A 16,583-nucleotide genomic window follows, 5' to 3' on the forward strand; every position below is an offset into this window, starting at 1 on the left:
CAAGATGCTCTTTCTGTGGACGCCATTTTAACAGGAAGGAATACGCTGCAGCCGGTTCAGCTGCTGTCTGAAGAACTTACTGCGGGATTCAAACCTTCCTGTCGAGTCATTTCAACATGTGTGGAAACTGAGACCAGGGTTAATCATACTGAAAGGATTATTTAAGGACTTTTCATCCATGTCTGCTTCAACAAATCTGTTTCCAAGATCGGGAGTTTGTGGTTTGTCTGACGACGGTTCTTCATCAGGGCGACTCCATGTGAAGCTGCAGGACGGCTCCTAAAAGGACTTTAACTCTGCGTCTCCTCACTGCAAACAAACCCGAGCTCTCTTTGGTTTCCTCTCTGTTTCCCCTGTGAGCAGTCTGAACACACATCAGTGTGTGAGCAGCGAGTCCAGCTGGTCCAGTCGGTGTTTCAGACCCAGTAAACTGTCCTCGGCCTCCAGTCGTCTCGCCTCCAGATCCTCCTGCTGACTCCACAAACTGCAGCGCAGACGAGCCTCGAACACAGAGCAGAGCGGACGTTACTTTCGCTGCTTCACGCTTTGATTTTAAGTGTTACAACATGATTTACCATGTTTTTATATCAAATCTGTGTATTGCTGAACAAATTAGCAGAATGTGAATCATTAAACTTTTTGCTGTTAATGTGAATCTGTGTATTTTGGACTGAATTAATTCTGTTTCTTAGCTGCTAATAAACACTGACTAGCTGAACGCCGGAGGGCCACATGTACGGGGAGCCGTTTAAACATATAGTCCTTAAAACGTATGAGTCGCTATTTAAAAGCTACAAGTAAATTATATTTTACTCACTAGTACATTTGATTCCATACTAGTACTTTACTCGTAACTATTTGCACGTTTTGCCATTAAAATCTACGGGCTCTGCAGGTCAGATATCACCTGTTACTAATCAGCAGGTACTAGCATCTAAATAACACTAATAAAATGATGTCTGAACTGCAGAGCCTGTAGATTTCAATGGCTAAAATATGTAATACTAAAAAAAATTAAGTACTAGTATCTATTCAATAGTTATTATTAACTAATAAGTACTGGTAGCTTTTAAATAGCAACTCTTGAGTTTAAAGGGATAAATGTTAAAACGCCACGTTCAGTAAACTGTCAGCAGCAGTAGCCACAACTTTAACAACAACAACAACACTTCCTGCCCCGTTTCACAATAAAAGACCACCAGGAAGATGATGATGTCCTTTCCAAGTACTGGAAGCATTTTAATGTGAAAAAAAGGAAAGCAGAAGTTCTTATATTAAATATTGTAGTCCTGTGTTTTTGTGATGAATTAGTGTTTTACTAAATCTATCAACACAAACAGGAAACAGAGGATCAACAGCACATGTGCAAATAAAGTTCACCTGGGCCGGTTTTTGTTTACCTGTCAACAATAATAAAAGTGTTTACCTTCAGCCGCTCCTCCTGTTGTCTCAGCTCTTCTCTCTGCAGCTCCACCTTCCACCTCTCCGCCTGAAACACACAGTTACAAACACCTGAAATCATTTAATGGTACCAATAATAATCCGTTACGATATCAACACTTTATCACAAACTGCTAACGAGCCTGTATCAGGTGGACGTTTCTGTCTCACCTCAGAACTGAAGGCTGATCTTCGACCAGCTGTGGACAGGTAGAAAGACTCCTCCCCCTCCCTGCTGTCCTCCTACACACACACGTTAAATGAAGCACAAGCAGCTGAACATTTATTTATTATTGATTAATTAGTTTGTGATGCTTCACCTCTTTCACACGAAGCTTCTCCCGTTTGTTTTGTAGCCCCTCCTCTTTCAGTTGCAGCGCCTCCTCCTGTTGTTTAAGCCCCGCCTCTTTCAGATGCAGGACCTCCTCTTGTTGTTTAAGCCCCTCCTCTTTCAGTTGCAGCACCTCCTCCTGTTGTTTAAGCTCCTCCTCCTGTAGTTGTAGCTCCTCCTCCTTGTGCAGCAGCTGTTTCTCTCTCTCCCGCAGCTCCTCCTCTGGTCAGTCACAAACAAACCTCGTTTATATAAATGTTTATATAAAGAAAATATCTAAAACCATTCGGGACAGAAAAAGACTGACCGAGCTGGTGGAGCTGCAGCTGCTGCTCGGCCAGACGGCGCCCCCTGTCCTCCAGCCGACACACTGCAGCTGTGACGTCCTCCAGTCCTGCACACAGCGCCTGAGGAGGGGGGGGGGGGGATTTATTAACACCATTAAATAACTTTTGGAAGGAGGGACAGTAGCTTAAAGTTTCAAACCCACTGGTCAGTTGCAACAAAGTTTAACGTTGAGCCCTGCATAGTTATTCAAATTTTCATTAAAAAACAAAGATGTGTTCTTAAGTCTGTCACCGTTTAAAAAGCTAAAATCCTCCTGATTCGACCAATGCAAACCATTTCAAAATACAATCACCACAGCGGGTCCAATCAGCGCCTCTGTCAGACAAACCAGTACAATCAAAAGTGATGTGACTCATCTATGAAGCCTCACAGTAACTTAATCCACCGATCAATTATAATCCAACAAAAATGGTCTTGTTAACGTTACGTTGTCAAAGGTCCAGACGATCCAATCCAGTAAAAATATTTAGTCCAAAACACATTATTCCATCAGTAAATCCCCAGGGACGGCTGCCACATCGTGTCATATCTGCCGGCAAATGTGGCTCGTGTGTCGTTATAACTGTAATAACTCTAATTTGAATGTAAACAACTACGACAGCTTCTTTCAAATTAGTTGCTGAACTCTGACCTTTCGTGTGACAGCTAATCCGACCCAATAGGAGCTCACAGAGCCCGCGCTGTAAGGAAGGGCCCGCCCCTGTTATTTCCGGGGTAGGCCGAGCCAATTGCAACCAACGGTGCCGATGACGGGCAATTCCTGTAGCCAATAAAATTCTGAACATAACGATATCCAGCTTTAAGTAGGAAGTTCATGATGAGCGATGCAGCAGCAGCCGCCTGCCACTAAGGGGCGGGGCTGTTTTAGAAAACATTCGCTACGACATACACTCAGAAAAACCTCATTTTTCATGGTATTGGTATGAAATTTAAACTTGGGCTAGGTAAGGCTTTATCCTGTGGTCCTACAGTGTTTTCCAGCTAAGAAGTCCCAGCTGTATGTCTGCATGCATTTGTTAGCAAGCATTTTCAAGTGGAAATGAAAAATATATTAGTTTTAGTGTGTTTAAACTTAGATTAATTAATTCCAGTAGCTCTTACAATCATTCTGACTTTTGGACTTTTGGTTAGACTCTCCAGAGTGTTTCTTTCAGAGAAGCCCAAAACCAGGCAGATCCTCCAGATGGTTCAAGACATTCAGTTTACTTTGGATCTGCCTTGAGGCGTTTTGCATGAATTTTACAGGAATGTTAAGAGGTTAACAAATCGTGCTGTGATTTGAAATTTGCAGCAGGCCGTGTTTAGATTTCAATAAGATTTGATTAATTGTTCAGATTTCTCCACTGTTTAACGGGCAAAGGTGGAGCTGGACTACAGCCGTGCGCTGCGGGTGGTTTAAACAGGTCGGTGTGTCGTACCTGTCTGTCCAGCTCCTGCAGGTGTTCTGCTCTCTGCTGCTGCCTGGACTCACTCAGCTCCTTCAGGAGACAAACACACAGTAAAACCAGAGTCCAGACTGAGGACAGGATGTGTGTGTGTGAGCGTTTTCACCTGTTCCAGGCTCTGCAGGTGTTTCCTGGTCTCCTCCACCCGTTCACTGAGCACAGACAGCAGCTCAGACTTCTCTGAAACACAAACGTGTTTCTGTCTCATCTTCATGTCAGCAGAGACACAAACGCACTGATGACACATACGCTGCATCAGCCGCTAACGCCACGTACCTAACAGTCTTTTCTTTACGTACGTTAGGGTTATAGTTTGTCTGTTTTATACATTTGTACATTAAATAGCCAGTGTAAGTAATGATGTCACACCGTTAAGCTGCTCCTGAGTGGCTGCTGTATCTCTGACCACTTCCTGTTTGAGAAGCTGGGCGTGGCTGCGCTCCTCCCTCCGTTTAACAAGCTCCACCTCCACCGCCGACAGACTCCTGACGCACAAACACAAACTCAAGTCATGTGACCGTTTGTGAAAACTGGATTTTGTTCACGATGAAGCTGTTTCATGTGCGAGTGTTCACGTACCGGTCAGCGTGCCTCCGTCGGGCCTCCAGGTGTTTACACTGCTCCTGCAGGCTGCTCCTCTCCTCGCGCCTCCTGCTCAGCTCCTCCTGCACCTCCTGCACATTAAACAGGACATAAACATTACAGTTCCTTGCTTTTCTTGTTCTGAGTTAAATCTATAAAACCATCTCAAAACTTTATTTATTTTAGTTTTATTCCTGATTATATTCTGAAGGTTTGTACAGAGGGTCTGTTCATTTATCATTCACAGCCTGAATTATAGAACATTTCATTCACAAAAACTTGGCGATAATAGTTTTCTTTGTGCCTTTATTTTCTGATTTATAGAGTAATAGAAAGAGATATCCAAAATTATCTCAGTAAAAACATTTGAGTCTAATGTGTAAACAAAAAAAAACAATATTTTTAATCCTGATTTAATCCAGTGTTCAGATTTCAGTTCTTGAAATAGATGCAAATTAGCGCATATTTTCTTAGATGCCGCCTCATTTGCATATTTAAACATAACATTTCAGAAAACCTGCAATACAAAAGAATATCGTCTTAGTGTAATTAAATAGGAAAGTGACATATTATTAGCAAGTTCTATAGGAAACAGTATGAAGAAGGATCATCTCTGTGGAGCTGATGGCTCATCGTAGAGGGGGGGGCCTCTGGTGGCCCTTATATACAGGGGTCACGTTTTCCACAGTTTTATTGTTATGAAAAACATCAAGGAAATGAAAATTCTTGGCCGAAGCTGAAACCGAATATAATGAAAAACTTTCCAGAATACTGAACAAAGTGTTCACATTTTTTCCACAGCCTCTCTTCAGGCAGGACTCTCGTACTAAAGAGACAAACTGACAGGATAAAGTCTCTAACCTGCCCGTCAGCTCGCTCTGGGCCGCTTCACTTACCATAAAAGCTTGAATACGTGCGCACTCCAAATGTAGGCGCAGCTAGCTTAATCTCATTCTCAGAGACAGAAACACTCAAAGTGATTCTTGTCTAAGAAGTCAGCCACAGATGGAGCGGACGTGCTGGAGACAGTTCAGCAGAACAGCGTCTGCAAACTGCTCGGACACTTTAAAATGCTTCCACTCTGCCGACACGTCAATGTGACTGTTCGAGTCTTTTGACTCATTAGGCCGAACACAGAAAGTGCTTTCTTTGCTATTTTCGGCTGATTAATTTCGGTGGCCGAACATTCGGTGCCTCCCTAAAGAGAATTTTAAAAATGAGAAAGAAAATGGCAACAATGCTCAGACAACTACGGAAGCCCTAAGTGGCCACCCATGCAAACATTTTATTTACCCTGTTTTCCATTAATAGCTTCTCGAGATAACAAAACGATCCAGTACAGCGGGCGGCGACTATGTTGTTTGAGGATAATTTAAAACTAGTTGTTGGTGTGTCTGGTTATCTCAGCTGGTAGAGAACAGCACTTTCACTCTAAGGGTTGCGTGTTCAAGCCCCACATTTTCTTTCAATCCTCAGCTCAGTGGGACCGGACTTTGCTGTTCATGTCGCTGAGAGCCAAAAACTAAAGGAAGAAGGTAGAACGAGGGAGAGAGGCGTTCTTTCCAGAGCTGGAAGTAGCTGCTGCCTTTATTGTGTCACAGTCTAAGATGCAAAGAGCATTGCCGTTTAGTGTAAACTCTGTGCGACCAGCAAAAAGCAGCTTTTTTCTACATCTGATTTATTGAAGCGTCTGCTGAAGCAGCGACGTGAAACTTACAGAAAGAAACTCCTGCAGCTGCTGTCGCTGATGCTCGGACTCGTCGGGAGAGAGCGGCGTTAACATAACGTTTTGTAACTGCTCTTATAAACAGGCTACATGTGCAGAAAAACAGCTGTTTAAAAGTCGGGATTTACTTGATAATATTTTTTTATTTCATCCGGTGGCGTAAAGAAACGTTAGGCCCAGACTATATGCTCTGTAAGTACCACACTCCATGCTGCTGTTTTGAGTATGTTACTACTATGTAAGTTGGAGAGACGCTTTGTTTGGGGGTGAAATCAGTGTTTCCCAAAATTACCCTATAATTTGGATTATTATTAACGTGGACCGCCACATATTGATTTTCCAAATCCCTAAGTAATAAGTAAAGTAAGAACATTACTAGTTACTTATGACTCCTTAAAAAAGTAATATATTACAATTTCTGAGTAACTTGCCCAACACTGGCCTCAGCTCGCTTGGAACCTCGACGGGAGGTGATACAAAAAAAAAAGTACCTGGAAGCAGGTACAGGTGCAACTTTTCCACAATGGAAAACCAAACAAAGGCGAGTCGAGTCGAGTCGAGCTGGTACTGTGCAGTGGAAAAGGGGTTTTACTTGCTGGCTATCTTTACAAAGAGAGAAATATCCTGTTACCACGGGAAAACGGAGTAAATGAACGTGGAAGTGGTGACGCATGCGCAGTACAAGTAGAACCAGTCGTATTTAGGGGCAAAGTTTTTAAGTGATTTTTATCAGATTTTATTGCTGATTCTGTTTATGTAGTTTTTATGTCCCAGTGACCTGTATAAGTGCAGTTCTGGCTCTCTCCCTATTCATTTTGATGGCAGCCTGGTCTTGTTAGTCCGAAATAGCTGCCCGTAGGCGTTGCCAAGATGGCGGCCGAGTGGCAGGACTTGCCTAAAAGGACTTGGAACTGGTGCAACTGTAATATCTGCATGTAACCAATAAGTTGGTGCATTTACTGATCTCTGTCTTTATTTTCCTTCTGTTCAGAACCAAACTACAGAAACTGATCAGGAAACTATGCAAAAACACTTTGGCTCCTAATAAACACGAAGTTACAATAATATGAAAAAAGCTGTAGCTTTAAATACTTTCCACTAACCTTCAGTTGTGTTCGCTGTTGTTTTGTCTCTTTGAAACAAATCTCTACCTCCTTTCTGTGGGACGCCACTTCCTGTCGCAGCTCAGCCAGCTCTTTCCTCTTCCTGTCCACTTCCTCCCCCGTTTTGTTCAGCTCGTTCTTCTTCTTGTCCACTTCATCCTGCGTCCCGTCCAACTCCTCCCTCCTCCTGTCCACCTCGCTCTGCTTCCTGTCCAGTTCCTCCTGCTTCCTGTCCACCTCGGCCGTTATTCTGTCCAGCTGATTCTGCTTCTTGTGGAGCCGCTGGAGACTCTGGGTGCGTTTGGTTTTCACTTCCTCCAACGCCAGCTGCTCTACAAGCAACTCCTGAAGGACCTGTTTGAGCTCTGGACACAAACACACGCATGTTGAGCTCCAGTTGAAGACATGGATCACTGTCTACAATGATAGTCCTGAGAGGCAGAGACGGGTTGAAAGTGTAAAGCAGCAGTTCCCCCCACATGTTTCTGATGTTTTGATTCCTAGTTTACTTTCTCAGTCACTGCAGCCAGAAAATCATGTGTTTAAAAAATTAAAGACAGAGGGCGTCGTACACTGTACAGAATGTGGAGCCTTCTGGTACAAACTTGGCCTTGTGACAGCCCTGTGTTGTGTTTGTCCTGCAGGTCCAAGTGGTAATCCAGGTAACCGTTGTTACCTGCTCTCTGTGTGTTGTTACCTGCTCTCTGTGTGTTGTTACCTGCGCTCTGTGGTTGTTGTTACCTGCTCTCTGTGTGTTGTTACCTGCTCTCTGTGTGTTTTTACCTGCTCTCTGTGTGTTGTTACCTGCTCTCTGTGTGTTGTTACCTGCTCTGTGGTTGTTGTTACCTGCTCTCTGTGGTTGTTGTTACCTGCTCTCTGTGGTTGTTGTTACCTGCTCTCTGTGGTTGTTGTTACCTGCTCTCTGTGGTTGTTGTTACCTGCTCTCTGTGGTTGTTTTTACCTGCTCTCTGTGGTTGTTTTTACCTGCTCTCTGTGGTTGTTGTTACCTGCTCTGTGGTTGTTGTTACCTGCTCTGTGGTTGTTGTTACCTGCTCTGAATGTGGTTACCTGTTCTCTGTGTGTTGTTACCTGTTCTCTGTGTGTTGTTACCTGTTCTCTGAGTGTTGTTACCCGCTCTCTGTGTGTTGTTACCTGTTCTCTGTGTGTTGTTACCTGCTCTCTGTGTGTTGTTACCTGTTCTCTGTGTGTTGTTACCTGTTCTCTGTGTGTTGTTACCTGTTCTCTGTGTGTTGTTACCTGTTCTCTGTGTGTTGTTACCTGTTCTCTGTGTGTTGTTACCTGTTCTCTGTGTGTTGTTACCTGTTCTCTGTGTGTTGTTACCTGCTCTGTGGTTGTTGTTACCTGCTCTGAATGTTGTTACCTGCTCTCTGTGTGTTGTTACCTGTTCTCTGTGTTGTTACCTGCTCTGAGTGTTGTTACCTGTTCTCTGTGTGTTGTTACCTGCTCTGTGTGTGCTGAGGTCAGACTGCACTGCTGTGAGTCTCTGCTCCTCCTCTCTCAGAGCACAGACTGTGGACCTCCTCTCTCTCAGCAGCGCCTCCTGCTTCTCCATCAGCTCCTCCTGCTGCTCCATCAGCTCCTACACAAACACATTTTTTTTGTCTCCCACCATCCAAACCATTTAAAAAGGTTCTCTCTCTTTAATTTTCTTCCTAGTCCTAATTCAGGTTACAGGTGAGATGCAGTTCAGGTACAGGTCATGCTCGGGGTCACTAGCAGACCCCAGAGAGTAGAATCTCTCTGAAGAATCTTCCTGGCTGACAGGAAGACGTCATTCAGCACCAGGCAGCTGATCACAGTGTTTACAGACTCACTTTCTGTGACTGGGAGGCAAAGCCATCAGATTTCAACGAGACATTGGGAGTCTTAACATTCAGCTTGTTGGCAGTTCAGATTAAAGCCAGATAAAGAGCCCTCAGACCCTGAGGGAAGGAGAGAGAGAGATAAACTGGACTAAAGCCGGCTTCTTCAGATTTCTGTTGGCTTTGCATGCTGTTACACTGTAAACTGAGGCACAAATCTCCTCGGCAGAGGGTTATTAAACATCGCTGTGTGAATCATCATGAGTCTCCTGACAGCTGGCTCACCATCATTTTCACAACACTCTCTACTCATCCACTGCAGCATCTTAAAAACCTGGTCCTTCCTACGACCTGAACTTTAAAAACCATGTGAGTCTAAAACCTGGCTGTTTCAGACCACAGGACGAGTCAGCCGTCTTCATGTTCTGTCCATGCTGTTCATCCAGCACGTCTAACCACGTCGCCCTTCTTCAGTTTGCGTCCCGGCAGCATTGTCATCTTTTATTTTGTTTCATGTTTGTAATGTTTTCCGTTCACAGTGTGACTGTGTGTCGTGTTGTGTTGTGCTGCCAGACTCCGGATGTTGTGTTCAGTGGTGGAAGAAGTACTCAGATACTTAACTGAGGTAAAAGTAGTGATACCACAATGTAAAGATCCTCTGTTACATAAAAGTCCTGCAACTAAAAATTCTACTGTTTAAAAGTATTATGAGAAGGGCTGTACATAACAATTATTTTTCAAGTCGATTAATTTAATGATTATTTTTTCGATTAGTCGATTAATCTAACGACACATTTTGTGTAACACAAAAACACACAACAGCAGCACATCTTAAAATTAATCCAATTTCCACGTCACTGATGTGTTGTGATAATAACAGACATTAATTAGGCTACTTTACTTCAAACTTTAAACGTTTCTGACGTATGATAATCAGAGATTTCTGCATCAGTGTGGGGCAAAGAAAACAACTGAAAGGAGTCACAGACCGTGCAGACAGTAATGTTAGTTTCAGGTGTTCTCTCGCTCACGTGGCCGTTAAATAAACAGAAAATATGAAACGGCCGAACATTGGATGACACACGGTGTAACATTACGTTACCATGACAGCAGCGGGGCAGAAATTACTTTTAACATGAAGGCGATGAAGAAATATTTAGAATTAAAGCTGAGAGCAGCGTTGGGTGGGCCCTCGCACTTGTAGCGCGTCCGGGTGTGAGCCGGCAATGCCTTTAGAAGGCACAGCCCACTAATCCCACTAACACCGGATGACGCACATAATGCGAGTCGAGGTATTACGTAATCAATTACATCGACGGATCACCCCAGCCCTAATCATGAGCAAAACGTACTCGAAGTATCAGCGGTAAATATACTTACTATGCAGAACAGAGTGTTAAAATAATTTAGTTCATTAGTGGATAAATATTATTATTTACTCATTTTAATGTAGCTGGTTGAGGTGGAGCGCCCAGACATGGTCCCCTCACCTGGTGCTTTGACTCCTTAGTCCTGACCCAGAGCTTGTGGATCAGCCATGCACAGACTGGGCTTCACTGACTGATCGTTGTGGCACGAGTTACAACTTTATCATTCTTATTTACTCCGACCTGAGCAGGTGTTATCAGGCACATTATCTGGAAACACCAGTGAGGATGTGCAGAGCCTTTAATCTATAAAAACACATCATATTTCATCACGGAATAAAGAGTAACTACAGCTCTCTGATAAATGCGGGGGGGCAGTAAATAAGTGTACTTCAGATACTAGAACTACTCAAGTAAAGTACAAGAGGCTAAAGGGGTTTGTCCATGTTGGACGTAACTTCTGCTCGACCAATTAGGGCTGACATCACTGAAAGTACCTAAAACTTGGATCGAGCGTCACTTCCTGAGCAGAACCCAAATTCAGCTCCTGCAGAAGAACCCGTGACGATGAAGTTCCTTCATGTCCTCACCTTGACTCTGTCCTGCAGCCGCTGCTCCTCCTCTCTGAGCTCTTGCACTCTGTTCCCAGCTGTCTGCAGCTCCTCCCTCCTCCGAAGCAGCCTCTGCTCCTGCTGCTCCTCCTGCAGGGAGGAGCACAATGTTCAGTTTCATGAACGGCTGCCATCCTCACAGACATAAACATTATGGTTTAGGGCCAAAATGCATTTCTGATCTGTCGCTGAGTTATGAACCATCCAGACCTCTCAGGTCGTCTGGATCAGGGCCGGTATTTATCAAGCTTCTCAAAGTGCCATTTTAGTCTGAAGTGCTGAGAACTCATGAAACTTACTCCTGCTTTCAAACTTAAGTATAAAAGCAAGTTATCAAATTTCATAAAGCTGAGAATGACTCTTACTCTCCCAGTTATTTAAGAAGCTCCAGAGGTCTCTCAGGTGGTTGGAGCTGCCAGTAGATGGAGACAGAGACATGCGCAAATATTTCAGGAGAGGAAGATTTTCTGAATTATTTGACGGTGCTCACTTAACAGGGTCGGACAGCGAAGGCATAAACTTTGTCAGCGAGTTGGTGGTGAGGGACATCATCTCACCACTTTTCAGTTCAACAAGGAAAACAACTATTGCACTTAAAGCTCCACACACTGTCACGCGTTTCATCGACTTCCCAACAACACCCCCCTGTAATCCGACAGAAGCAAACACAGTTCATGCAAATAGCCGGCAATACAGGAGTAGTAGGCGCATTTGATGGCGCTCATAAAAGATAAACTATATCTTTCATTTATTGATGTGTAGGCCTATATCGTAATGTATTCTCTTGAATATTATTTTTGTTAAACATGTGTTGAATATAAACTCCTCTTAGGAATTTCACCATTCAATGTGAATTTATCTGAGTATTTTCTTAAAGAAGGAAATCTATTCAGTCATTGGTCCTTGGCGACATCGTCATCTAAAATCCTGTTTGCAGCACACAAACACAAAACACAACTTTTTTTGTTTTGACTGTCTGACTTGAAGTCTTTTCCTTCACTCTGCAGGTTTCAGGTTTGCTCTTGAAGGATGAAGTTTACCTGACTGTTGAGCGAGTTCAAACGCTTCTGAGACTCCTGAAGGTCCAACAGCACATCAGCTAATCTGCACACACACCGGGTTGATACTGATTAGGCTGCAGTAAAATGGAAAATGTGTCATGTGATAACCTGGTTGGATCGTCCAGCTCTTACGTGGGAACGCGTTCGTGTCCCAGGCTGATCACAGAAACTAAATTCTCACCTTTCAGCAGCTGAGTGGATTTTCGTGCCGAGTTGTTGGAACTCCTGATCTCTGCTCCTCAGAGCCTCCTCCGCCTGCCTCAGAGTCTGCTCCTCCTCCTGGCGCCTCCTCCGCAGCTCCTCCACCTCCTCCTGCAGCTCTCTGGAGATCAGTTAATATAATGATGTTGGTATCTGAAGTTCTAGAGGTCAAAGGTCAGCCTTTGAGACTTTACCTGATGTGTTCGGTGGCCTCCAGCAGACAGGCGGCGCCGTCCTCAGCTGAGCGCTGCAACAGGTCCGCGTCCCGCTGAGCTGAACTGGCCTGCAGGAGACAGACGGGATCAGCTGAGCGGTCGGGTGCGGGACAGCGACACGATGTGTAGACGTGTGTGTCTGTACCTTGTCTCTGGTTGTGTGTATGCAGCTCTGAGCCTCCAGCAGCAGTCTGTCGGCCTGCCGGAGTTCAGCTCGTCTCTTCAGCAGCGTTTTCTCCAAACACTCCACCTCGTCACACACCTGCATCACACTCCTACACACACACACAGTGTTGTAGTTGTGCCTTTATTTGCCTTTATTTTGGAGAGGATAGAAAAGAGGGGAGCACGTGGCTCTACCGACTGTCGAACCGACGCCCCAAGACAGACTTTTAACCCACGACGGACCAGATCAGCTGTCGTCTGTAGTATGTTTTCAGTTCCCAGCAAAACAATGCTCCTTTTCTCTTCATGTCAACAAGCACGATGCCAGTTACGATACACGTGAGCTGTGCATCGTGCTTGTTTGTGTAACGTATCAATATAATCACGATACAGCAGTTCTGTGATAATTGATATATCGCTAGACAATCCTAAAATAATATCTATATCGATATCTGTCTAACTATTAACACAAAAGGCCTGTGGAAAAAGTTCTTGCAGTATTTGCTGCAAATCCTGTAGGACTGTTTTTTAAACTGTTAGAAAACAGCACACATTTTTACAGAACTACAGAGCAACTATGAAAAATTATTATAAAAAGATTTCTTTATAAAAAGGCACATAAAACTGCAAATTCACCGAATTTACAAATTTTTTGCTGAAAGTAGTAATTGCTGTTTGTGCTGCCGTTTCTCCACCTAGTGGTAGATGTATTTTTAGGCCACTGGGAATTTTGGGTTAGAATTTTGACCCTTTGGAGTTGCTGTAGCTGGTCAGTGTGGCGTGCTGAAGCAGCAGAGCTCAGGAAACATATGTACTTTAAGTATTTGCAGAGTATGTCACTCAGGATTTTAAACGTGAAGCAAAATGTGTAGTTTATGTTAAGATTATAAATCGCGATGCTAATATCTGTTAGCACGTTTATGGAGATTCCCATTATATGTTAGCATTGAGCTAATGGTCAAAGCACTATTCTTTTTAATTTCAGTACAGTATTGTGGAAAAATGTACGATATATTGCAGTATCGATTTCTTTGGCAGACCCCTAGTGAATTCAAGTCTGTCCAGCCTCACTAAGAGGACACACACACATAATAACACGAACAGCTGTGTGTGTGTGTGTGTGTGTGTGTTACCTGTGGTGTCTCAGTGCGTCCTGCAGTTGTTTGGTTTCCACTCGTAGTTTCTTCTTCTCTTCCTCCAGTCTCTCAGCTTCTTTGTGCACACACTCACACACACACCTGTCTACCTGCTGACACACACACACACACAGTTGGTAGGCGGTCACACTGTGGTGGTTACTGTAAGCCTTTGATGGCAGCTCTGCTGTCAGGTGATTTTGAATGATATTTGCATCAGTGTGATGAAGCACCTGTATCTGTCAGGTAGGGCTGTGAGGTTGTGGGATTTTGGGGTTCTTCCCCGAGGAAATATGTTGTTATTTGATTAAAAGCTTTGAATTTTCACCTCATTATGGACAAAAAAACACAGCCATGTGTTCATAAAAACTAATAATCACAAAGTGGTTAAACAGGTTTGTAGTGAAGGGATTCGACCCGGTTCTGTCTGCAGACACTGACCCGGTCTCTGTGTTCTGGGATGTTACAGTGCAGCGCAGCGCCTCCTGCTGGAGGACTGTAGAGGAGCCAGGCAGGTCCGACCAGGGGAGTGTGACTGTCAGAGAGCCCAGCAGGGACCGCCGCTGCAGCTGGGGCAGGAGGAGCAGGAGGCGGAGTATGTCCTGAGGAGCTCCGGTCAGCGTCACTGCCTCCCCCGCTGTCCCTCCACTCTGCTGGAGACAGTTCCCATCAGAGTCCGAGGCTCTCAGGATGCATCACACCTCGACATGTTCAAAACCTGTGTATGTGTGTACCTGAGTCAGAGTCGGTGTGTGTCGGAGGGATGTACGCCCAGTACCCTCCTCCTGCGGGCGGTCTGTCCTGCTGTCGCCCCCTGTCAGGAGAACTGAAGTACTGCAGCCCCAAACCAGAGTCCTGAGTCCCCTGAGAGCCCAGACTGGGAGCCTGAGACAGAGAGAAAGTTTTTTTATTCCCACGACGCTCAGAATGTGTTTCCAACCTAAAAACCAACACCACTCATCATCAGCACCACCGGTCCCTGCCCTCCTGCTTCATTACCGTCTGCGTTTCCTTCATGAGTTTGTCTCAGTGATCCAACTCATCTGTAGTTATTCACTTTAAATGCCTCAGACCACATCAGGTTTCAGTCTGAGATTAAAAAAAACGTCTCACACAGTGTCCAGGAGGTACGAAGCACCACTGTCCTCCATCTCTGCTCCTGATCCCAGTCCTGGTCCGGTCCAGCTTCTGTCTCAGTTTGTTTATGTGTCTCTGAGCATCAGCCAGCTCGGCCCTCAGCTGCACCGTGGGTTCAGATGACAGCGTGGGTTCAGATGACGGCGTGGGTTCAGATGACGGCGTGGGTTCGTGTTCGCTCGGTCTCTGTTGGTGAAAGCTGCCGTCAGAAGCAGAACAACAACTCTAATGGCGCTCAACGCGGTGTGCGTACCTGCAGCAGCTCCACCGTGGGTTCAGATGACAGCGTGGGTTCAGATGACGGCGTGGGTTCGTGTTCGCTCGGTCTCTGTTGGTGAAAGCTGCCGTCAGAAGCAGAACAACAACTCTAATGGCGCTCAACGCGGTGTGCGTACCTGCAGCAGCTCCACCGTGGGTTCAGATGACAGCGTGGGTTCAGATGACGGCGTGGGTTCGTGTTCGCTCGGTCTCTGTTGGTGAAAGCTGCCGTCAGAAGCAGAACAACAACTCTAATGGCGCTCAACGCGGTGTGCGTACCTGCAGCAGCTCCACCGTGGGTTCAGATGACAGCGTGGGTTCAGATGACGGCGTGGGTTCGTGTTCGCTCGGTCTCTGTTGGTGAAAGCTGCCGTCAGAAGCAGAACAACAACTCTAATGGCGCTCAACGCGGTGTGCGTACCTGCAGCAGCTCCACCGTGGGTTCAGATGACAGCGTGGGTTCAGATGACGGCGTGGGTTCGTGTTCGCTCGGTCTCTGTTGGTGAAAGCTGCCGTCAGAAGCAGAACAACAACTCTAATGGCGCTCAACGCGGTGTGCGTACCTGCAGCAGCTCCACCGTGGGTTCAGATGACAGCGTGGGTTCAGATGACGGCGTGGGTTCGTGTTCGCTCGGTCTCTGTTGGTGAAAGCTGCCGTCAGAAGCAGAACAACAACTCTAATGGCGCTCAACGCGGTGTGCGTACCTGCAGCAGCTCCACCGTGGGTTCAGATGACAGCGTGGGTTCAGATGACGGCGTGGGTTCGTGTTCGCTCGGTCTCTGTTGGTGAAAGCTGCCGTCAGAAGCAGAACAACAACTCTCATGGCGCTCAATGCGGCTCAACGCGGTGTGCGTACCTGCAGCAGCTCCACTGTGTGGTTCAGAGCTCTCAGCTGTTCGGTGGTCGACTTCAGCTGCTCGGCTGTCAGCTGATCGGAGTCACACATGGACCTGCTGAGCTGCCGTAGCTTCCTGTTCAGACGGCCGAGGCTCCTCTGGTGACCGTCGCTCTGTGAACGCAGCTGGACCAAAGGACACAACAGTCATTCCCAGCATGCACTGCTGCTCACAGCTGCTCTTTAGCTAACAGTGTTTTTATTTGTTTAGAGATGCAGAGGAATCAGTGAATCATTTCTCATGCAGCTCAGTAGCTACCGTTACTAAAGCTACCGTTACTGAAGCTACCGTTACTGAAGCTACCGTTACTGAAGCTACTGTTACTGAAGCTACTGTTACTAAAGCTAACGTTACTGAAGCTAACGTTACTGAAGCTAACGTTACTAAAGCTACTGTTACTAAAGCTAACGTTACTAAAGCTACTGTTACTAAAGCTACTGTTACTAAAGCTAACGTTACTAAAGCTACTGTTACTAAAGCTACTGTTACTGAAGCTACTGTTACTGAAGCTACTGTTACTGAAGCTACTGTTACTAAAGCTAACGTTACTGAAGCCGAGAAAGGTTCACACAAAACTTAACGTTACTTCACTGCTTTGCTGAGACTTTCTTGATTTAAATTATCTTTTAAACTGACAAACATCATGTGTGTAATTCAGGGCACAATTCAAACGAGATCTAAACATAAGTCGTCTCTCGCATTCGACTATCGTACATATTTGTCCGAAATAAGGTCTG

General features: G+C 45.3%; 1 protein-coding gene across 1 annotated transcript in view; it reads right to left on the minus strand.

Annotated features, from left to right (window-relative positions):
* Positions 1 to 6: 6 nt before the first annotated feature.
* The window catches only part of cntrl (centriolin), a 66,594-nt gene continuing 50,017 nt past the window's right edge, over positions 7 to 16,583 (minus strand). Inside the window, exons 26-52 of the mRNA XM_046035041.1 lie at positions 15,807 to 15,971; positions 15,655 to 15,729; positions 15,513 to 15,587; positions 15,371 to 15,445; positions 15,229 to 15,303; positions 15,087 to 15,161; positions 14,945 to 15,019; positions 14,668 to 14,877; positions 14,289 to 14,439; positions 13,996 to 14,204; positions 13,552 to 13,664; positions 12,399 to 12,528; positions 12,233 to 12,321; positions 12,019 to 12,159; positions 11,817 to 11,880; positions 10,756 to 10,866; positions 8,437 to 8,575; positions 6,976 to 7,340; positions 4,144 to 4,238; positions 3,934 to 4,049; positions 3,671 to 3,744; positions 3,538 to 3,597; positions 2,079 to 2,178; positions 1,761 to 1,993; positions 1,612 to 1,683; positions 1,427 to 1,489; positions 7 to 501 (exon numbers count right to left, since the gene is read on the minus strand). Of these exons, the coding sequence (XP_045890997.1) occupies positions 376 to 501; positions 1,427 to 1,489; positions 1,612 to 1,683; positions 1,761 to 1,993; positions 2,079 to 2,178; positions 3,538 to 3,597; positions 3,671 to 3,744; positions 3,934 to 4,049; positions 4,144 to 4,238; positions 6,976 to 7,340; positions 8,437 to 8,575; positions 10,756 to 10,866; positions 11,817 to 11,880; positions 12,019 to 12,159; positions 12,233 to 12,321; positions 12,399 to 12,528; positions 13,552 to 13,664; positions 13,996 to 14,204; positions 14,289 to 14,439; positions 14,668 to 14,877; positions 14,945 to 15,019; positions 15,087 to 15,161; positions 15,229 to 15,303; positions 15,371 to 15,445; positions 15,513 to 15,587; positions 15,655 to 15,729; positions 15,807 to 15,971 (3,276 nt within the window). The 3' untranslated portion in view covers positions 7 to 375. The remainder of the gene's footprint in view (positions 502 to 1,426; positions 1,490 to 1,611; positions 1,684 to 1,760; positions 1,994 to 2,078; positions 2,179 to 3,537; positions 3,598 to 3,670; positions 3,745 to 3,933; positions 4,050 to 4,143; positions 4,239 to 6,975; positions 7,341 to 8,436; positions 8,576 to 10,755; positions 10,867 to 11,816; positions 11,881 to 12,018; positions 12,160 to 12,232; positions 12,322 to 12,398; positions 12,529 to 13,551; positions 13,665 to 13,995; positions 14,205 to 14,288; positions 14,440 to 14,667; positions 14,878 to 14,944; positions 15,020 to 15,086; positions 15,162 to 15,228; positions 15,304 to 15,370; positions 15,446 to 15,512; positions 15,588 to 15,654; positions 15,730 to 15,806; positions 15,972 to 16,583) is intronic.

The sequence above is a fragment of the Micropterus dolomieu genome, linkage group LG21, assembly GCF_021292245.1.
Source record: "Micropterus dolomieu isolate WLL.071019.BEF.003 ecotype Adirondacks linkage group LG21, ASM2129224v1, whole genome shotgun sequence".
Taxonomy (NCBI): Eukaryota; Metazoa; Chordata; class Actinopteri; order Centrarchiformes; family Centrarchidae; genus Micropterus; species Micropterus dolomieu.